This window comes from Sitophilus oryzae, unplaced genomic scaffold (genome assembly GCF_002938485.1).
Source record: "Sitophilus oryzae breed Bouriz unplaced genomic scaffold, Soryzae_2.0 scaffold_845_pilon_pilon, whole genome shotgun sequence".
Lineage (NCBI taxonomy): Eukaryota > Metazoa > Arthropoda > Insecta > Coleoptera > Curculionidae > Sitophilus > Sitophilus oryzae.
The window spans coordinates 2,049,794-2,073,979 of record NW_022147467.1 but is presented as its reverse complement, the minus strand read 5'-3'; the positions used below and the strand labels follow the sequence as shown (position 1 = coordinate 2,073,979).

Here is a 24,186-nt window from a genome sequence, read left to right as displayed (position 1 = left end):
CGGGAGAGTTGAATATCTGGGAAACTTGAGTTATTGAATGTTAATGCACCCAACAAATAACTGCACTATTAAAAACTAAAATGCATATTATGATAAGGCCAGTAAAGCCACCATTTTAATATTATTTCAATGCGATCAACATCAGAAGTGCGTGAAATGCAGAGCGAAAACTTCTGATTTCTGAAGTATCCAGCGCTGCAGTCGGAATTTTTAAAATCAACTGATATGCTCCAAACCTATTAACCTTACAATGTCCTGTTAGTAGATCTAGTACAGCTTCGACAACTGTGATAGTAGCAACACTAAAGACTGCAATAGGAACTAAGCCTAAATCCGAGATGGTGTAGGAAATACCGGTTCCAATTTTCATTAAAATTAGGACTGAGGGCGTCTATAGATGGATTTATACTTCGATAAAATACGATTATGCTACCGCATCGAAGTAGAAAGTATTAATACTTGTTGCCTGGCAGAAAGTCTTCTTAGCCACTCTGACGGCTCTACAGTCGGCCAATAATCCCGCATTTACGACTTTTCATCGGCCTGGAAAAAGTCTTCTCGACTTGTAAATTCCGATCGGCAAATTCCTTCCGCGAGATTAACTTTTAACACGGTGCAATGTCGCCAATGAGAAATTAGCAGCGCGCATAAACATCGACGCGGCCGGCGTCGTCGGCCTCGTCCTCGTAGGCGTCTAATCTACTATTTATTCGAATAATCCGACGAGATGGGGTTTAGTGTTTCTGGTCGTCGGAGCTCTATGCAAACGACAGAAAGTCGAAAGGCGTTCAGAACCGCGGCGATTTTGCCATTGTCGTCGCATAAACTGTCCGTATGGAATGTGGCATTTTCAGTGAATGCCGCATTCTACATAATCTTTCAAAACGCATTTAGTAACATAGAAAATAGATAAACCGATAAAAGTTATTTACTTTAATATAGCAATATTTCATAAGGAGATGAATGCAATGAAATCATATGCAATGAGGTTGATCGAGGTTGTTCGATGAGTTCCTATGTTCACCCTATCTTGGGCCACGGCTGGGAAATCAAGTCTTGGCCATCTCTTAATTCACCCAACTTTGGTCCAACGTTGGGAATCTCAGCTCCGGCCATGCTACGGCGACCCAGCTTTGAACCAGAATTGGTTAACCAAGCCTGGACCATTTTTTGGTGTTTTAGACTTGGCCCAATACTGGGAAATCGAGTCTTGCCCATCCCTTAATTCACCAAGCTTTGGCCACACACTGGGAATCTCAGCTCTGGCCACGCTACGGCGACCCAGCCTTGAACCTGAGTTGGTCAACCAAGCCAGGACCATTTTTTGGTGATTTAGACTTGGCTAACACTGGGAAATAGAGTCTTGCCCATCTCTTTTTTTTATAGATGGGAAACGCCTTTAGGGCCGGAGTGTGGGGATCTCCCTCCCTACTCTACCCAGAGGGAGGGTCTACCCACTAAAAACCCATCTTTGCTACATAACCCTAACTATCCTGGAACTGCCGTGAAGCATGACATCGGGATAGTAGGTGATTCTCAGTTATCTCATATTCTCTAAACTATTCTAACATTCATTTCCAGGGAGGGTCTACCCACTAAAAACCCATCTTTGCTACATAACCCTAACTATCCTGGAACTGCCGTGAAGCATGACATCGGGATAGTAGGTGATTCTCAGTTATCTCATATTCTCTAAACTATTCTAACATTCATTTCCATATATGTATATATATATATATATATATATATATATATATATATATATATATATATATATATATATATATATATATATATATATATATATATTCCTTATTATTCTAATCAAATCACAGTCAGTTTTTTATCACAGTTTAGTTCTTTATCACAGACAATAATATCACAGTATCACGAATTTTTGGCTTTAATCTCATCGTCTACTTTATGTTTCATTATAGTATGCAGCATTGATATAATGGCTCGGCACTTTTCTTCATCCTCACTAATGGTGATACCAACTGTGTTTCCCTTATCGTTTGCCACCTAGGGCAGAGAAATATTGTATGACCCGGGCTATCCACAGTATTACAGTAAGTGCAAGTGTCGCTCTCGCTTTTGCCGATTCTTTTTAGGTAGGTACCAAAAACCTCGTGTCCGGTAATGGCTTGTGTCACAAAATGGTCTATATTAATTGCCTTGCAGTTTACCCAGAACCTTACATCTAAAATAAACGTTTTAGCCCATCCTTAATATTGCGACCACGCATCCTGCCATTTGTCCAGTATAATATTTCTGGCCTCAAATCTGAATTGGTCTCCATGTTTATACACTAGACTTCTTTGTTCTGTTTGGAGCTTTATCGGTGGGATACCGGCTAGGACCAGTATGGCCTTAGTTGGAGATGTTCTATATGCCGATGTTACTCTCAGCGCTATTTTCGATTTATGGAGTCTAAGATATTTTCGTAGAGTTTTTATTTTAGGGCTCTCTCCCATATGGGAGACGCATACAGAATCGTGGAAGACACCACCGAGGCCAATGTCCTCCTTTTTTCTGCCACCGGTCCCTTCAGATTAGGCATAACTCTGGATAACTGCTTTATGATTGCCTCTGTTTTTTCCTGAAGTTTTCGAATATGGGTGGTCATCCGAACGTCTTAATCTAGCCAAACTCCCCTGTATTTTACAGCCCTTGTGCTTTTAATGTTGGTATTGCACCAGCTAAATTCTACCTCCTTCATCTTCTGTCTTCCCGCCAAAATGACCATTTTCGTCTTATTGGTAGCTAACTCTATGCCCATATCATCCAGCTTATTTTTAATAGTGTATGCTGCAGCAGTCATTCTTTCTATAAGCATGCTTTTGCTGGGGGCACTTGTCACTGTGCCCAGTGACAAGTGCCCATCTCTTAATTCACCCAACTTTGGTCCAACACTGGGGATCTCAGTTCTGGCCATGTTACGACGACCCAGCTTTGAACCAGAGTTAGTCAATTAAGCCTTGGCCATTTTTTGGTGATTTAGACTTGGTCCAATACTGGGAAATCGAGTCTTGGCCATCTCTTAATTCACCCAACTTTGGGCCAGCACTGGGAAACTGAACACTATGTAGTTAAGCTCATTCATTAAACAGAAATTTACTCACAATAAAAAAAAATTGTTTAAAAAATATTTTTTATTTATATTTTATAATCTTGTTTGTAAACAAATGCTTGAGTCATTAAATAATATGATTTTAGTTGCACGATATTAAGAACTCACCATAGACATGTACTGTAACGTACTTGACGTGCATTTTCTGTTTGGAGCTTACCAATTTGAGGTAGACTACCAAAGTCGTCCTGATGATGGAGTATAACTCTGAAACCGATCAACAATCAGTAGACACTCACACAATTCATACAGGTGTTTAAAACTTTTTTTGTTTTGATTTTGGATCATGCTGCGATATTCTTGGAATATCTGGAACTATAATGTATGAAGTCCTCTCCTTTTATTTACGTCTTTATAAAGCTAGTCTCTTGTCAGGTATGTATGCCCTTTCTGATTCCACAAATGACGTATTTGCATCTGTTTTGGAGAGGAAATCGCCAATTCGTTTCTCTCTTCGTCGATATGTCAAAATATCTGTACTATCGACACTTTATTTTCATCTTCAAACATCAATCGTAAGTAAAAAAGGAGAATTTAAGATACTGAGATATTGCCGCTTGATTCTAATGTACTATGTAAGCAGAAGTCTCTTCAATATCATTATGTGGTAATTCTGAACGGCAATTAAATGATAATTGTTAAACTTATCACTAAATTAATGTAAACAAAGTGTTAGTCATACATTGATCCATAAGAAAGTTGAATTATCATTTTCGAATGCGATAACTATCCCGATTGACAAATATCTTAAAATGGATCGGTCGAATGGAAGATTATAAGAGACCTAAAAATTCACATTATAGAAAACTACACACACCGGAAAAGTCTAGGGATATTACAATTTTATCCAGCCATCGTCAATAATTTTATTAATTACATTTCTAATATAATAAAATTAAAATAAACAAATAGTTTACAGGACGTATTGGAAATAAAAATGCGAAATTTACCGAATTTTTCAAATTTACCTTGATTTTTATTGAACTCAAAAAAATACACACATTTTTTTTTATTCTAAACTGTGAATTAAAAGAAAAAAAGATAAAACCATTTTTACTTAATAAAGGGTATGGCCTCATCTACTGTTTATTACAGCCCTACATCGTCTCTCCATGCTCCTGATCAGGTTGTCGATCTCTTCTTGAGGTACAGCCTGCCACGCTGCATTCACGCTACCCAACCCAACCCGATCCCTACGAGTTTCACGAGGCATACCCATTTTCAAAATTCTTCTTTGGACCGCGTCCCATACGTGCTCGATGGGGTTGAGGTCAGGAGATTGTGCCGGCCAGAGTAAGATGTTTAATTGATGAGCATTGATAAACTCACTTACCACTCTGGCTGTATGAGGCCGTGCATTGTCATGCATGAGAATGAAGTTTCTCCCAAAATCATTGGCATATGGTAACACGACAGGTTCAAGAATTAAATCACGATATGTGATTCCTGTTAGAAACCTTTCAAGAAAAACGAGATCGGGTTTTCGGCCTAACTGGACTCCTCCCCAGACCATAACTGTTCTACCTTGATAAGGGTGCACTTCCTGAACATGATCCAACCGAATAAGATTTCCCGGTTCTGTCCATACCCTAAGCCTTCTCGAATCCGGATGAATTCCAAAGCGTGACTCATCCGTGAAGAGAACATTGGCCAATTGTTCATTCGACCACTGAACATGATCTTTAGCCCACAAATATCGTACCTCTCGATTTCCTCTCGTTAAGAGTTGAGCTCTCCAGGGGCGTCTGCTTCTTAAGTTGCCCTCTCTTAATCTATTGCGAACAGTGTCAGGACTAACGGTTACATTATGCGTTTCCTGGAGAATTAAACTAAGCTCTGGTGCTGTAAGAGTCGGTCGGCGCCGAGCATTTAATTGTAAAAAATGATCTTGCTGAGGGGTAGTAATGCGATGTCGCCCTGTGTGCCTTTCAGCAACATCACCACTTTCACGGTAGCGTGCACTTAATCGCGATATTACACTTTGCATTGTATTTAATGCTCTAGCTACGTCGATTTGGCGCTTTCCAGCTTCGAGCATACCCATGGCCCTTAGCATTTCGTCTCTGTTAAGATGTCCACGCTCCATAATGTCGTTTAATACTAAACAGAGTTATTTGAATGAATTCTGGCCAGTTATCATAAAAACATAGCCAGTACAGGTTAAATTCGAACAATTGATGCTAGGTGCTTTTTATACATTTGACAAAAAATGCACAAACACTTCTGCAAATATCCCAAATTTAGAAATAACTAGTGTGACTACTTCGTTTCAATCGAAGTAGACAGAATCGGCCTACAAATATGTGGTTGTTTATTCAAAACATTTATTTTTAACTTTAATAAAATGATATCCCTAGATTTTTCCGGTGTGTGTATTTCTAGAATATCTGGTGATACCGTTTTTCTGCTATTAATGTATGCGTGTATTACACTTTGACAAAATTATTCCTAATATGTAAAATAAACACAGTGGCAGTAATATGTAAAATGTGGCGAGCAATGCTTTTCTTGCTTTTCTTATCTTCAAGCCGATGGTTAAAAACAGTTTAGCTACTGCGATCAAGATTTGTTTGTAACAGTATTTCAAATACACAGGAAAAATATACTATAACACGCCACTGTTATGTTTCTTTTTTAATTTAAACTTGGAGGTGGAACAAAAATGATTTAGCGATTTAGCTATTGTTTAAATGTTCGCAAGCCTTTAACAGTACAAGATGTTTTCGAGTATATACTGTTATTTTTTACGCCCAAAAGAACACCAGCTTTTCTTTTTTACATTCCGCAGAATAATCAAATATCTACCTTCCTTGTGGAATCAATTGTGTGTGTTTTTTTATTCTTCCTTTCTGATATATCTTCCTTCTTCTCGTCACAAAACAAACAATCAACGTTTACCAGTTCAAATATTTGCCTAAATATTTTCTACATATCATCTGTCTTATTCTGAGAAGGAACGCCCCACATTAATGGAAAAAGCACTTGTTAAAATACAACAACGATTGTCCCGGACAAAGATATAAATCAAAAAAAGTAACTGTTTTTAATTTAGTTTTTTGTATGGTTCTCAGCTCTCGAGGTGTGAAAACCTTGTCTTTAATGTTAAATTTTTATCTAGAGGCACGTTTTGTATGTTTGGTTATAAGAGACAAGCCGTTTGGTCGGTGTTGTTTTTTTAAAAGGTTTGTTATTTTATCTTGGTTAGGGGTAAATTTCCTATTGTAAAGTCCTTTGTTGTTTACAGATACAGCACGCGACCAGATTTTAAAAGAAAGTGTATTGGTGTATTATTCCAGTAGATTTGAATATTTTATTTAACACTAATCATTCCAATCTAATCAGTGTTTTTGAAAAGGTAAAATCAAAAGAATATGTTTGTAATGCGCCGTGTGGACAAAAGTTTAATTTATTTAAACACAATTTATATTACACTAAGTAACAAAACAGTAACGATAAAACACTTAAAAAACTATTTACTAACTTATTTACAACTATTTATCTAAAAGGAATTTATTTGAATGAATTTTAAAAGGCGCGAGCACTACTACCGACGGTTTCTCTGTGCAGAGGGTCTACGTTTTATACCACCAGTTTAACAGTTTTCGATTAATCCATAGATCATTAGGTACATAGAGAAGATTTAGAATGTTCTCGTGTATTCGCCGCCATTCCAATGAACTTTCAATTTGTTCTCGTACATTCGATCGGCTCAGTCATTGCGGTGTCTCTTCTTTAATGCGATTCCAGAAGGTTATATGGGTGCGGGACATACTATTAGAACGGGGCTGATTTCGCCACAATAACTATGTAAATAAAGTAATGTTTATTGTTACGAATTAAAAAATTAAATCATATTTTTAAATATTAAATTGACACAATTAAAATTACTAAAACGAATCAAGCCAAAAAGTGGTTTACGACCTATTGCTATAAAAATATGTGGATAAAAGGGAACATAAGGCCAATAGTTAGCTATACGATGTTCTTTTCAAGCAGTAGATGGTACTGAGTACCTCTACACCTATCCAGAATAAATCGCAGACTAAAATAGAAACTGAGACCAGAAAAGGGCATCCAGACTGAATACAGCCACGCCAACACTAATAATGCTTACTAGGAATGTCTCAGAAAACCACGGGAGGCCTTAAATTTTTAAAGGAAGAACTACCTCCCTGCGAGTACCCTAAAAACGCAAAACTCACTGTATAGAACTCACTCAACATTAGTATATAATAATAATAATATAAAAAATTTCGAAACACAGTTTAAATGGGGCGATTATAGAGCTCCACTAGCTCTGTCCGTAGAGGCTTCATTGGTCGTTTAGCTACTTACCGTTTCCGAGATATTTGCATTTTTCGATTTTTGCAAAATTTCAACTTTAAATTGCATAAAAATAGGCTACGGGAGAGCGCATCAGTCGGCTATCCGACGGTACATAAATGGTTTCTTAGAACTGAATTGCAATCATATATAAAATAACTTAGATCATATATAAAAAATAAGTAACCTATTAAAAACGTTTCATATTGCAAATAAAAATAACAGTTTTTTTTATTCCAGATAACTCCATAATTTCCTCACTCAAATGGAATCAAAAGTACAATTGCCGACCAGCCTCAGTTCTAGCAGGGCCAAGCGTATCGCTCCCGCCATTTCCCTCACCCTATAATGATGCCATCTCGTTCTACGCCCAATCTACATCAGCCCAAGAACGTTCCAGATTACACTAGTACCGCTTTCCACCGTCTGCCGCAGAGGGCGGGCGCGGCGCCTGGCGGTGAGAGAGATGACGACTCGCCTCCGCCAGCGCCACCTGTACGCGATTCCTCCAGTCTTAAGGTGAGTACGTACGTCAAATATTGTTATACAGGGCGAGTGGAAAAAAAAATTACCGTGAATGTAATAAACAAATGTGATATGATGATGAGTTATTGTTCAGTTATTGAAAAAAGCTTTCAACATATAGTATACAGTCAATCTGGCACTTTAACTCCCATCAAATTACCTCCGCTCTCATACTTTGCCAGTAGTAAGTGGTCCACCGGAAAAGCTTAAATGCGAAAATTTGTATACCCCCACCCCACCGTTTTTTGAGAAATTAAAGATAAATTGATTCGATTTTCTGGTTAAACTGCATGTCACACAGAAAATGTTATGGAACAAAAAATGAAGAGAATTAAATTCTCCACATTTGCCTCTAAGTAACAAACCTCTAAAACCTACGGGGACAAAGTTAGAGGGCGCCAAAGTCACTCCAACGCAGTTTTTTGCATTTTTCCGGGTGAAACCATTTTTTTACTATCGCAAACTTTTTAAAATTAAAAAACATAAAAAATACCTAAATTGATTTTTTTTACATTTCACTGTTTTATCAGAAAATAGAATCCAACAAATTTTTTGTTTCTCAAAAACGCTACCTTCAGCGCACCTAAAAAAATCTCAAAACGATCAGAGAACGTTATAACTATCCTCAGTTCGAGTGAACATCGTAATCCGCAGTACTTGCAAGGTAACTTGCAGTACCCTATCTACCTTCATTGATTTCATGAAAGTTCCATACACATTTTGGGAATGAATGCAATATATCTCGTAAACAGTAAAACGTAAAAAAAGTTACACGTCAGTTTGATAGTTTTTTTTATTCTCTTTACTTTTAAAAACTTTTCGACAGTAAAAAATGGTTTCACACGAAAAAAAGCGAAAAACTGCGTTTCAGTGACTTTGGCGCCCTCTAAATTTGTCTTTGTAGGTTTTGGAAGGTTGTTACTTAGAGATGAAAATGTATGTAATGCAATTCTCTTCTTTTTTTGTTTCATAAAATTATTGTGTGACCTACGCCAGAAAATCGAATCTTTTTTTGGAGTTTTTCAAAACGGTGGGGTGAGGGGATACGGATTTTTGAATTTAAGTTTTTCCAGTCGACCACTTACAACTGGCAAAGTATGAGAGTGGGGGTAATTTTTAATAAACCTTTTTTGATGCCAGATTGACTACTAATATCCAATAACAAAAAACATCATTTTGGGATTCCTTATCTGATAACTGTGATGGCTACAAATTAAAAGAAGCTCTTTTAACTATGCAAAAGGTGGGATTAGGTAACAAAATATCAAAAAAGTTAAAAGGAACATTTGTTCCAGCATTCGATTTTACGTACCAAGTTTCATAAAAATATAGAGACTGAGAAAATATCAATTTTTCGATCAATTTCAGGACACCCTGTAGAGTCAGACTAATAATTATTAATCTTTTGATATATACGGATTTTCAAGTCAATTTTCAAGATATACTTTTACTTCTCGTATGTGATCATGATCTGTGATACTGTGAGACTAACTAACCAACTGCAAGACTATCACTCTAATTGGTTATGCTGGAAATACGCAGAAATGTGTATTACGATTACCTAAATACTGTACCCGAATTCAACAATTTTCGAATTATGAAGTTTTGATTTTGAAATGTTAAATGAAAATTTTGTAATTTCCAGACTTGATATAATCTCATTTTATGCATCATATGCTAACTTGAAAACTAATGTCAAATATTATTAAGTATGTTTCCGTAGAATGTCATCATAAAATGAAACCACACACATCGAAATTAATTAAATCGAATTGTTTAAGTGATTTTTGCCTAGAATTGAAGGAAGAACCGAAATATGCAATAATATACAGGGTGTTCTATTTAAAAATATGAAACTTTGATGTGCCACGACTTTATGATCGACCCTGTATACTTAAATTTATTACCCTCTAATAGATATTTAAAACCCTTATAATTTTTATATTTAACTTTTTGCGGTACCTCATATATTTTACCTAATAATCGTTCCCATACATAACATTCCCATACATATCAACGACCCTGTATATCATTTACACAGATTACAAATAATAGTGAGCCCAAAATTAAGTTGGACTTAATTTTGGTCCTTGGCAATATTATTTACTCTCATATTCCTATTTGCAACAAAAGTAATACATGTAAAATGCAAATATCACCTTAGAATAACAATAGCGTAATAATTTAAAGCTGTTTTTTGTCATTAGTCAATTAAGTACGGTCCTGGACACGAGAAGTTTCCCTCTTGGCCTGTGCCCGCGGCAGCAGAGACCACCTCCCGCGCCTCATCGGGAGGAGGTTCCACCAGATCCAAATCCTGGACTGATCACACCAACTATCCCAAGGAAAAGGTAGTGGCTTACACCAGGCCTTACATGAAAAGGCAACCTTCTCAGTATACTCAACAGGTGAGAATAACATATGTTGCACTTAAGAATGTTCAAATTGTTATGATGTATACAAAAGATACATAATCTTAATAACCAAATGTTAATTTAATGGTCATCACTGGGTAGATTAGATGATTTACTTTTCAGATCTATTGTGATCTTCTTCTGATCTCTAGGTTACATTCTCCGGTCCTATATCCTTTTCAAAATATCTCACAACTTGGAGACTGAATCCTCCATATAGTTCTTTCTCAATGGCCTAATACAAAGAATCGCACATTTGCCAGGCTGTTGCATTACCGTATCTATTCCATGTGTTCTCTGGTTTCTTCTTCAGGTTGGCAAAATCTGCACATGGCTTTGTCGATAAATAAATAGTTTAATATAGCTTTTGAGTATCTATCTATTAATATACAGTGTGGTCCGAACTGTATTCCGGAAACTTCGCCAGCATATTATGCAGATAAAAATAAGTAAAAAAGTTCGTATAAATGTATGTCCTAAAATGCTTAGTTTCGGAGATACAGGGCGTAGAAGTTTCATTTTTATTTCGATTTTTTCCAAATAATTTCGGAAATAACGTCAATATTTGGATGATTTTGGGATTTAGAGGATTGGAGATGATAATTTGTTTTTTTGACATGAGACATTTGATTTTGATGTCAATATGACTTACTTGTAGAGGGCGCCACTTACATATTTTCAACTGGTTTGAAGAGTGATAACTTTTCGTACGTACCTGTATAAAACTACTACCTACTGAGTAAAAAATATACATTTACGACGATTTTTATTTAAGTAGTAATGGTTCTCGAAATATTTGGAATTGTCATCATTGATATAAATTAAACATGTTGACTAAATAGTTATTAGACTAGATTATTAATATTTTTGTGCCAAAACTACAACAGAAATTGTTTTATCATCATTATTTATGTGATTAATTTAAAAAAATAAAAAATTCCCAAATTTATTATTTTAGTCAAATATCTATCTACTCAACTTCGACATCGAAATATTGACGTTGGTTCAGAAATTATTTGAAAAAAATCGAAATAAAAATGAAACTTCTGCACCTGCTACTAAACATTTTAGGACAAACATTTATACGAACTTTTTTACTTATTTTTATCTACAGAATATGCTGTCGAAGTTTCCGGAACCCTGTATAATATTCTACCCTTTTTTTAAGTCAATTTTTAGTAAACGAATGCCGCGTCCTTTTCTAATTTGAAGTTCAATAAAACACAAGTTTACTTAATCGGTAATGAGTTGTATAGAGGCCACTAGCTTTTTAATTTTAACAGCCGGGTGGTCGGGGTTCAAAGATATTAATAAAAGGGCGCCACGAGATTATACTCTATGAACTCGGCATAAAAGATGTTACTATTCAGTAGACTTTAACACTAACCTCGAACTGTTGAGTACAACTACCATGAACTTCAAATATTACTATAATTTGTTGAACTTAAGTGACTCTAACTTAACTATGAGACTAGACTGTAAATAATACTACTAAAAATAATTAAGCAATTTATTAAAATATTAAAAAGTTAATATATAAATAAAAGAGAGGAAGGGAATGTAGATGATTGAAAATGTAAATTAAATCAGAATTTAAATCAATAAGGAATAACTAAATCTACGACGTCAGACCCCCTTAGCTAACTTAGACTAGATACAGTCAGGGTGGTTTATAAATAGCAAATCTAAATCTAAACAGTCTTACTCTAATCGGTATACAATCTTGAAACAACTCGGAAGTTCCTCCGGCTGAGCTACGGTGTATAGCTATGAGGTGGCTATAGCAGGGTACAGCAGCTCGGTCACTGGAGCCCACGGATGTCAGCAGACGTACAGATGAAAGGCAAGTTGTTGAGGTTTCAAATGGTGAACATAAAAACCCTAAATAATATTGGTTATCTTAGAAAAGAGCCTCAATTATAGAACAAGGACTAGCACAACGTGTAGGAGTTAATAAAGGTAATAAAGAAGGACTAATCAAATCTGAACTTTACCTCGACGGGGGTTTATGATGTCCAACGGGTACCTCTACACGGGTAACAGGATGGAATTCTGGACTGTTCTGTGCACTACGGTCTGGATCGGTCTTCTTGCTCTACAATTATGAACAACCAAATAAGATTTAAGAAAGATAACACTCAACTAATCTTTCTACACCACGTGGGCGTGGAAAAGTCGAAAACCAGACAACAATATTCGGGGACTTCTTGGGCACGTGGAATCGGAATATCGGTCGGAAAAATTTGGCTATTTTAATCCCATTGCGGAAATTGGTCGGCGGTCCATAAAAATCATCAAAATCCAACCACGTCTCTGACCAAATGTGTTTCGGAAGCTTTAATCCTTCTTTACGAAGACCTGCTATTCACCAACAGGGAATGCTTCACGAAACGGCAGCCAGTTCTTCACGACGATATTCCGACAGTGGATACATAAGAAGTGATGCAAGGATTCGATTTCCTTCACAAAATCAGATTTCAACCGGAAATCTCCCTCCAGGATATAGATAGAGAATTACATATCTTGACTAGTCCAACTCACAAAAAGGCATAAATAAAAAACGATGTTCTAGAATATTTTCCAACAGCCATATTTCATATCCGGTCAATGAACGAACTTAACTCAGAAATTCCACAATTAAAATGAACGAATTGCACACTGCGATCCACATCAAAAATAAACGATTTAACTACGAAATTTAATCTGATAATTATAAAATTTCAATAACCAAAACAAAGGATAAATAAATCCAAAAACATCTGATTTGATCTGACAGTGACAAGTGACGGAGGTGATGATCAAAGATATAGAGAGATGGACAAAAAGCCTACTACCGCTGGTGTGCCTGGTCCAGTGACAATATCGTTGAGCTGTAGCTGTATAATATCGCGGTGTATATCGGGTTGCATAATCGTAAAATTTAAATAAAATAATATTTAACAATAAAGTTATAGTAAACATGATGCAAAAATAATAGTTATTTGCGATAATTCATGAGCTAGCACACAGAGGTCGTTGCGAGGAAATTTGACTGTTACACGAATAGATACAGAATAGATTAATACACGTCTAAAGATTGACCTCGCCAAAATTATCATCGATTGTCTTTTCCCAGCCGTCTCTATAACGCTGTTTTTTTTTCGATCATACGGTAGTACTAAAGGTATTTAACTCAGCGATAAGAAATCCGACCGATTTGAAATCACGTATTCTACAGAACAAGAAACGTATAACAATTATCTACATCGAATGGTAGAAGAACGGCCTTTTCTATGGAATTAAAGGTACGCCGATTGTAGTTAGATATCGATGCGGTATTGTCTACCTTTCCCTACCGTGGCGCTGATTATAATTACCAGTTATTAGCGGGCAATTTGTTGGATCTGCTTTGTTAATTACCCGGCAACGTACGGCGGCGGCCAGATATTTTGTAAAATTAAGTAGGGTAATTTGGTCGGCACGTTGCGACGGGCCTGGTAATGGCACCGGTTTTTTCTTCCGTTTTTCGTCTTCATTTCTTCTCCGCGTTGCTCTTCGCTCTTGTTTATTCTTCTTCTTCACTTGCGTCTACGTACCACTAGTTTACTCTGGCACCCAACAATGTTGCCGTTTGTTGTTCCTTAATTTCATGATTTTCAATTGTCAGCTGTTTACTTTAAATCATTAAGAAATGCTATTACTATTTTTGAATTCAAATATTATATTTTGTTTCTAAAAATATAAGATATATTCGTAAAAAGACTTTTTGATAAATATTTATATTTTCACTGAATTTTATTCAGTGTGAATTTTACGCTCAATAATAATCGAATTCGGGCAATGCACTAAAAAAATACGCAAATCTAGTTTTGAGTAACGAATATTTCCCAAACCAGAAAACCATTTTTAGAGCAACGCGCTTTATAAATTATTTTCCGAATATGGTGAAACATTTTAGTGGAGTGTATGTATAGACTTGCGTATCGTACTATATTTTCCTCAATTTTATTTCTCAAAAATAATCTCTCTGATTTCCTGATCATTATACAGATATAAACAGAAATTAATTATGTACAGGATATTCCATTTTCTTATGGTTTATGGGTTTTCTCGTTATGGACTTTATATGTATAGTTAAAACAGTTATAAAATACACCTTCAAAATATTTTCCAATTCTTCACAAAGGACTGATAGCAAGTTTTTCAAAGTTTCCGTATACTGACTCAAAACACGTGCACCAGCATATCCTATTAATTGAATTCTATCTATGGACTACACGGTGGCCACATAAATTGCTGAAGGCTTACCTCAGCTGAACATTGTTTCTAATTTTATCCTGTACAACTAATGAATTAACACTCTCCAACTAACCACGCTAACCAACTCGCCAAATAACTAAACCAATCCAACCAAAAAGAGTGAAACCAATGCAATCAAATCACACTATAAGCAGAAAAAAATAATCGAAAAAATTAATTTTTCGGGTTTGGGAAATATTCCTCTTCAGCAGTATTTTCAGTTGCTTTATACTGGTTCATGTTTTCTATGCTGAATATTTCTCGAGATAGTGTTTTCCACTAGTTTTGTTTTTATTCCAAAGAACAGTGCTTTGGATAGTAACCACAGAATAATTAATGCATACTACATACTTTCTTGGATTCGGAAAGCAATGATCTTTCGGTCCACTCTTTAAGCACTTCGAAATACCACAAAGTGACGGCTTGGTGATGGTAAATTTTATTTCACGCAGACCAAAAATAGAAAGAACAACGGTGGGAAATCGTACATCCTTAATAACACGCACTAACAATTATGAAACAAACTCGATAGTTTTCGATAAACACACTTCTTATTTAGAAACAGACACATCGAAAGCTAAAATTTTTCCTTGTTTACCTCTTTTACAAAACGGCGGAGGAGGAACAGGAAACAGGAAGTTTAATTACGATCTTTGTTCTTATTGGGCGAGAATATTTGAAATTAAAGTAGCGGCAATCCTTGGTGCGACCGCGGCGCCTCTAGCGGGATAAGGAACTATAAAAGCTACCTCCAGAGTGGCAACATTGTTGGGTGCCCGAGTAGACTAGGGGGACGTAGATGCTAGCTTCTTCTTCTAGGTTAGAAGTACGGCCGGCTGCGGGGCGATCGTTATTAAAAATTATCTGGAAGGTTGCAATTAAAATTGCTGATAAATTGAAGAAAACTATTATTATAGCGGCGAGGGCCGTTTTCTTAGGAATGCGGCGATTCTTTTTGCGTCCTTTTCCTTCTCGCTCGCCGTCTCTCTTTCTAATTGGACGTAGGCCGCATAGTGAGGCATCCTTTGTGGCGATCTTTAACCTAAATAGTTGGAGATGGTCGTTTGTTTTTTCCTTTGTCGAGATTTCGTTCTCGTAAGTCTGATTCGTTGACCTAAATTAGCGAAACTAATAACAATGCAACTAGATTTTCGTTATCTAGACATGACAAAGACATTGTTCAACGGTTCAAGGTTAATTTCTCGTCGTCCGGGTATCCATATGTACAATGTTCCTCCCACAGCAGTGTGGGTAAATGTAACAAATTTCCAGTTTGAAAGTAAAATAAATTCGGACTTCTATTGTCAGCTTGAGCACTTGTGTTAATCAAAATAAATAGAGACAATGAAAGATCAAAATTCTTTAGTTTCAATAATGATTAATTGTCTACCATATATAAAATAAATAAATGGGCTGTGTCATTCCATTCAAAATGTCATTTTCAATCAAATGAAGTAAAAAATACTAGGGGTGTCATTCAAAATTAAGAGTTGTATTCGTTTCCGGTGAAACAGGAAGTGACCGAAAAGAATTGAATACGTCAATCAATTCTAACTTATGTCATATACCTACTAACCTACCAAATCTCGTTTTTTTATCTAAAGAAATAAAAAAGTTATAGGTGTGAGCCACTTTTGAGACGCAGTCGGTATAGGTACAAACTTCTTAAGACCAGTTGGCAGTAAGCTCCATTAAAAAGTAAAAAGAGTCAAGACCAAGAAGAGACGGGCCAAGTAAATGCCATCTAGGGCTTGACCTCGTCAAAATTATCTTTGCCACCGTTTTTTTTTGATCATATGGTATTAAAATGCAGTTCATTTGAGTTACGACAAACTCAAACTTACTACGGCTGTTGCATATTCTATATCAATAATTCAAATTTTGTGCTTCATTGACAATAAATCAAGCAACAATTGAGTTTATAAGATTCAACATAAAACAAGCAAATGATATGAATATAATTAAAAAATAAAAAAATCAAAATAAAAGAAATATCTGACACCAATTACTTAGGAATAGAAATAAAAATGTATGTCAATTTAAAATGAGACACACACAATATAAACAGTTTAAAAAAACGCTAAAATTGTGGATTTTTGTTTAGTTAGAATTGTTGAGTTTGAATTTGTGATTGCCACACCAAAACAAAAAAAAGAGAATATCAACAGAAATTTTAAAAAACACCAGAAATAAAAATATGCATTATTTTAATCTAAGAAAATATATATTTGATTATTTCCCTCATCGTGAAATGGACCAATCAGCTAATCTAATTTTTTGAATCAATTTTGTTTAATAAGTGATTAATGCCCACTTGCACCGTTTGTATAAACTTTGTTTAAAGGCTAAACAGTGATTAACTATACATATTTTATTATAGTTAATCACTGTTTAGCTTTTAAACAAAGTTTATACAAACGGTGCAAGTGGGCATAAATCCCAAGACCAGTTTAACCGCGATTATTTTTTCGGCTTCCTTTTGGGTTTTCTTTTTGTCGTTTATCACTAATTCTGAGAGATTTTGGCAACAGTTCATTTAAAAACATTGATTTACAACTCATATGTATGACTTAATAACGATTTTAATTGGTGAAAATCCCTTTTCGATATTATTTTGAACAAATAAGTGGAAGAAAATACGTCAGAATTTGATATGTTGACATGCGAAACGGCCCTCGATGCATTGTTGGGACACGTAACCAAGGTAGCAGAAGCACAAACGTTACTTACGAGACGTCATTTTGAAACGTCTTTAAATTTAGAATTTGTTGTTTGTAAAAAAAATGTTGTCCAAAAATGTTAAGTTTTATAGTTAATAAAATTCTTATAGTTATTTGCTTCATCCTAAGTCATTCGCTTCATTTCTAAGTCATTCAGGAAATAATCTAGCCGTATATCACTCAACCTATAAATTTAATTGATTAAACTACCCAAATAATTTTTTGCCTGATTTTGCTTTTTAGAAAATAGTTTCATGCACAATAATTTTAAAATAAAATTTTTTATTAAATTAGTGGGCATTCAACTATTTTCCAAGGAAAATCACGCGCAAAATATATTTGAATAGTTTAATCAATTAAATTTATAGGTCACGTGATATAATATATGATTAATACATGCCACAATGCAATGAAGAAAAAAACATACTGCAGAGACAACATCAGAAATCAGAAGTATACCAAAAAAACAAAAAAAAAATGAACTTAAGAGAATAAAAACATCACAACAAAATAAAACATAAATTGACGAAAACAACTATTGCTATAAAACAAACACACTAATACACACTTCGTGTCGTTTCACTCGAGGCCTATCGACCGTCCTGTCGATCAGCGCTGATCATCCGAGTTTATTTCTAAGGTCCGACACGTAGGAATTTTACATGTGCTATTGAATCCATTGCGGGTAGTCACAGTGAATTGAATCACGTAGGGCGTTGTTTGATCTTCGTGAAGACCCGGATGGAGGATATGCTCCATGTGAGACGGCACTCACGAAATTATAAGAAAATCAGACATCGAAACAGCGAAAGAACTGAAACAAAACTTTCACAAGAACAGAAATTAGTACAAAATACAAACTAAAGATATGTTACTTATAGACATTGACTCTAAGAAGAAGAAACTCAAAAGAAGTATCTATTGACACACACTGCTCATTCAAGCGGGTTTGAAGCCGGATGAGATCAGATATTTCGTTAGTAAAGGTCGATTCGCAAGATGTTACCTGCTTCCGGATAGATCAAGTGTTTTTCAGGCAGCGATACTTGCCATTTGGAAGGCCTGCGAATGGTTGAGCGAGGAGACACCTTATGGGCGGAAAACGGCAATAATCATTGATAGCCAAGCAGCGATGTTGGCCCTGAACTCACCTACTACAATATCCTCCAAAATAGTCAAGAAAACGTACGACAAGTTATCATGTAGGTATGATATAACCTTGCTTTGGGTTCCAGGCCGCAGGAACATTGAAGGGAACGAACGCGCTGATATGAACTTGCAAGGCGAGGATCGTGCCTTGAGCTAGATTCATCAGAGGAAGTTTTTACTCCCCTCAATACCATAAAAACAGACATTTACCACCATTTTCTATCTATGGTGAACAGTAGATGGAAAACTTTCAGCACCTGCAGGATAGCCAGGAAAACTTGGCCCAAATACAACCTTAAGAAATCGGGAGAGGTCATAACTAAGTGGCATAAGGATATCGCCAGGCTTACGGCGGTATATACGGGACACTGGCCAATTGGCGAACATGCGGCGAGAATGGGCATCCCTTTTAACGAAGTTTGCCAAAGCTGCAAGTACCCGAAGGAAGGGGAAACGGTTCTGCATTTCCTGTGCCGCTGTCCGGCTTTGTATAGGACTTGCAACCGTTTCCTCGGTGGTTATAACTTTGTAAATCTTGAAGATGTTGCCGGGAAGAGCATAACGGACGTCATCCGTTACCTTAATGCCACCGAATAGTTATAAACAATTAACAGTCCAACTTTTCCATCCCTAGGGATAGGGTCTCAGAGTGAGTGGTATCAAAACGGCAATTCTGCTAATTGGAGTTCGACAAGCGGTCGCACTCGCCACTTCAACCAACCAACCAAGGTTCGATTTAGAAACTCGCCAAATCAGTAGGCTATTGACAATGATATGACCGATTAACTTAAAATATTTCACTTTCCAAAAGAAACGACATCTATGAATTGAATTTAGGGGGTAGGCTGCATAATATCATCCTTAGTTACAATCAATAACTTCTTTAATCTAAATAATTGAAAATTACTATGCCTTGTTTACTCATTTCTTTTACATAATTCTACTTAGGTTGTGACATAGATAAGTAAAAACGATATGAAAGATAACATTAATGATACTTGCCAAGTTTATTTTTAGAGACTTAGAAATACTAAACTATATTTCTTGCACTGTAAAGATATTCATGATTATATTGAGATAGGAAACGCACGTTTCAACCGACTTGATAACCTATTTTTATAACTCATGATTAATTGCCAGAAACTGTTTCTGACAAGCTGTGAGAACACACCTTAAGGCAGCACTTGATGGATGATAAGTGTAATAGCGATCGATATTTCGAAAAAAATAAATAAACAGGTGGATATCACGTATCAAATTCAAGGTTACCAACAGAAATAATGATACTATTGCCCTTTCTAAGTTGATAAAAACGAATACCACACGTCACGACCTAACACTTTATTGAATGCGATAAAATGAAACAAGAAGAAGTATCAAAGACGAGTGGAACAATTTAATAAATCGCCTACAGAAAGCCCAATATTCAATAGGACAATGAAAATGACTAATTGTCCTTCGCACAGACATCGCGAGTCCTTGGATCGATACTTCACAGTAAAGATGAGCAACAAATCGCAGCGATTTTAAAATCGTAATCGCAACCTGCGATTGGTTCTCATAGCAAACTGCGACTGCGATTTCTTCTATTTGCGAGTTTCAATTTAGGCAACCAATTAGTCACTGTAGTTGTGATTTGCGATTTTGCTGCGATTTGCGATTTCTTCTATTTGTGATTTTCAATTTAGGCAACCAATATTACTATAGTTGCGAGTTGCGTTTTTGTTGCGAATTGCGATTTTGCTGCGATTGTGATTTTGTAAACTAAGACCGTAATAACCTTCTGTCTGCGAGTTTGAACGAGTGAGTTGTTTAGGAGTTGAGATTTGCGATTTTGTTGCGAATGATGTAATTTTGTGGTCCATTGAAACATTTTATAGTAATCTGAAAATGATTTTTTTAATGAACCTTAAAAAAGATTTTTAAGATCTTTTAAGAATTGGATAAAGAATTAGATAACTGAGAACTGAGAACCATAGAAAGAGTAGATATTGGTATGTATAGTTGCAGCATATTATAAAGTTTTAATACCTATATTATGTGTTGCAGATGTTAAAAAACTTAAAAACTAAAGAACTGATTTTTATTCATTTTACTTACTAACTGTTAAGCTATATACACAGACAATTATACAGGGTGGCGCCTCTCATACGACGCAGAGGCTTCAAGGAAAACAGTCTGTACTGAAATGAAATTTTGTGAGCATATGTATGTTAATTTAGAGCATTTTTTTTAAATATAGAGAGTTCTAAAGGGTGTCCCCGAAAAAGTTACACATCAAAGTTGGGTTTTTTGTAATGGAACACCCTATACATATATTAATTAATTTTCGATTGATTCTAGAAGAAAAATAAAGGTGAGTTTCATTAGAGAAGTATATAGGTAAAATGTAAGGTTTTTAACATATTTAACATTATTTTCTAAAAATGAAAAACAAATTTTAAATTTCAATAAAAGCTATCTAAATTCCAATTTACTCGGTATAGACCAATATATAGTTAAAATAACGATTGTACTTTAAATCAAATTAAAACGGCCTAAAAAGTGATACAGGGCGAGACAAAATTAATATTGAACATTGGTCACCTTTAAAAGCAAATTACTCTTTTATTTTAAATGAAACACCCAGTATATTATTTAGATATTCAATGAGGAATTCATGTCTCTTCAAAATACTATTAGATTGTCTACCCCTCAAAACAAATATTTTCCTAGTTATTTTCATTTTTATGATTTAGGGTCAGTAGATCTTTATTATTTAATAAAATCTAGGTGGTTGTGATACGTCTGACGGTACTTCAACATAGCTGTGAAATTAGTTCCACTTTAACAACTAGTTTCAATCATTTTGTGTCAGTTAAAAGAAAAAAAATCTCAGAAATTTGCCAAAAATGGAAACTGATCCTACATCAGAGAGAATTGATTAGTTGGTGCTGCATTAGTTTTTGGTACTGCAGTATGCATTCACCATTTAACAGAATACTTAAATGTTCCTAATTTATCTAGACTTGACTTTTTTATTGGGGTATGTTAAAGACAGTGTTTACAAAACTCGACCAACTATTGTCGACAAAATGAGAGAAATTATTGTGACTGCTTTTCGAAGTAGAACACATATATGCCTTTTAACATGAAAAGGTATTTTGAAAAAAATCATTTTATGCAGTGAACAGGAAAGAAAACATATTGGGCATTTTATTTCATCTAGCTAATTTTTGTGTCATAATTATGTGAGGGGTGTACTAACAAAACGTACAATCTCCTTCTGTGACAATTTTGAGAAAATCACGAAAAACTCTTATAAGTCAAAATATAGATGCAAACATAATTTTCAATAGCTCTGCAGTTTAAGATAAGTACTTAGTATATCATACTACAAGAAAAATTAAAAAAAAGATTGCAGATTAACTTCGAAATTTAAAAATTTAATTTGGAGATTGTACATTTTGAAACTAAACTGTGCAGATTGTACATTTTGAAATTAAACTGTAGTAATTGACCGACTTAACAGCAAAAAATAATATCGACGAAAATAAAGTAGTTTATTTAAATACAAAAAATCTTATTGTTGAGGATTGAAACTATCTTTTCTTATCTAAACTTTAAATCTAATAAAGTAAATCTTAAACACTCATGCTGGGTTCCTCATCAAAATACTCGCAAATTTCTTCTTCTCATTTATCCTCTTCAGACTGTTTTTCTGCCTCATCTAGAACGAACTTATAAAATTCCAAATGTTTATCTTCTTTCCAGTTTTCACCATAATGACCTTTCAGCAAAGCAGTGATGGTGCGATTTTTTTTTCCTTTATCACATTTTGTTTTTCAATAATATTTGGGACAATATTACCTAAACGTTTGCCTCTTTTGCAAATCGGTTTATCAGCACCTAAGTCACTCTTATAGGTAACTTCTCCACGTACCTGGATTCCGTGCCACAATCTTTTGGTAATTATTATTCGCTAATATTATTAGATTAATATAACTAACCAAATCACGTGGTCTTGTGGTTACTCCTATTGGTTGTTTGGAGATTGCACGCTTTGATATTCACTTGTCAGTGGAGATTGCACGTTTTGAAACTAAAACCAACATTTGAACGTAAAATACAATTGGATATTGCCCATTTTGATGCTAAATAGCATTAGTATGCATTAATATGCTATTTAGCTGTTTTCAGCTATATTCAGCTATATGCTATATATTCAGCTATATTTTAGCTGTATTCAGCTATATGCTATTTAGCTGCATTAGAATAATTTCTAATGCAGCTCGAGATGTAGTATCCGAATAGTGATGGGTTGTTATTTAACTATCTGTTATTTTATAACAATTATTTAGAAATAACATAACGCAACCGTTACTGCTTCTAAAAAATAACAGATATAAAATAACGACACGTAGAGATCGGCCGCTCGTGAAACGAAAAACGAAGTCGGCGCTCTGCACCGCCCCGAAATTCTATGCTGCTCGAAGCAATTCCAAAAACAACTAGTATGGATGGAAAACCTGTATTTCGTCAACCATCGATACAGGCGGCGAGACAACGGACAACGGAGTGGGGAATGCGCTACGGCGAACGTAGCTGCTTCGGTCGATCCCGTCGACGGTCGTATTGCGCTTATAACAGCTTAAAAATAATAGGATATAAAAGAAGCAGGTTTTTTGAAACAGTTGCGGGCATAACGCCTGGCGGTCGAGATAACAGGAGTGGGAAAGGAAGGCTGCTGCATCGGTCGATTGTCGATGGAAGTTCGAAACAGGTTGGAGAATAACGCATCAGTTGTTTTAGATATATTGTTTTTCAACCTGTTACGAGCATAACGGGCGGAGGTCGAGATATTATGGCGCTGTATGTTTCAGTACGTTATTAAGTTTCAATATTTAGGTATTTATTTATTCTGAAAAATTTTCAGAATAATATTTTAAGATTTTTTAAAAATGTATACAGGGTGTTTTGAAAAATCTGGTCATTGATTAATCACGATCCTGCTTAAAGCCCTTGACGTAAAAAGCTGATTTTTGGAAAACGGATTGACTTTAGGGTGTAGAGGTTCGATAAGAAGGGATTTTTCGAAACTCGAATTCAAAGGGGGTGAAACCACCCTCAAATATTAGAATATTTTTTATTTAAAAACCGGTGAGTTTTCCGGAAAAACTCTTAAACACGTATATTTTATTTCGTTGTTTTACATATTTTAAGATTTTTTAAAAATATATACAGGGTGTTTCATAAAATGTGACCATTGAGTAATCACGATTCTGCTTAAACTGCTTGACGTTTAAAGCTGATTTTTGGCAAACGGATTGACTGTGGGGTTGAGGTTCGATAAGGAGGGGTTTCTCGAATCTTAAATTCCAAGAGGGTGAAAACGCCCCTCAAATATTACAATATTTGTTATTTAAAAAACGGTTAGTCTTTCGGGAAAACGCTTGGACACGCATAATTTATTTTGTTTTTTTACATATTTTGAAATTTTTTAAAAAATAATACAGGGTGTTCCAAAAAGTTGAGTAATTGATTAACCACGATTCTGCTTAAACTGCTCGACGTTTAAAGCTTATTTTTGGCAAATGTGAGAAAATTTTATCCAGTTTGTATGTCAATAGAAATTCTTGCTTTGCTTTATCATCACCATTACAAATTA

General features: G+C 35.3%; 1 protein-coding gene across 2 annotated transcripts in view; it reads left to right on the top strand.

Moving 5' to 3' along the window:
* LOC115889735 (protein Shroom-like) overlaps positions 1-24,186 on the top strand; it is a 513,929-nt gene that overhangs the window by 192,665 nt on the left and 297,078 nt on the right. Inside the window, exons 2-3 of one of the 2 annotated variants that reach the window (XM_030909800.1) lie at positions 7,694-7,972; positions 10,186-10,386. In XM_030909800.1, the coding sequence (XP_030765660.1) occupies positions 7,802-7,972; positions 10,186-10,386 (372 nt within the window). In that variant the 5' untranslated portion in view covers positions 7,694-7,801. The remainder of the gene's footprint in view (positions 1-7,693; positions 7,973-10,185; positions 10,387-24,186) is intronic. The other variant, XM_030909801.1, reaches the window with a different exon arrangement.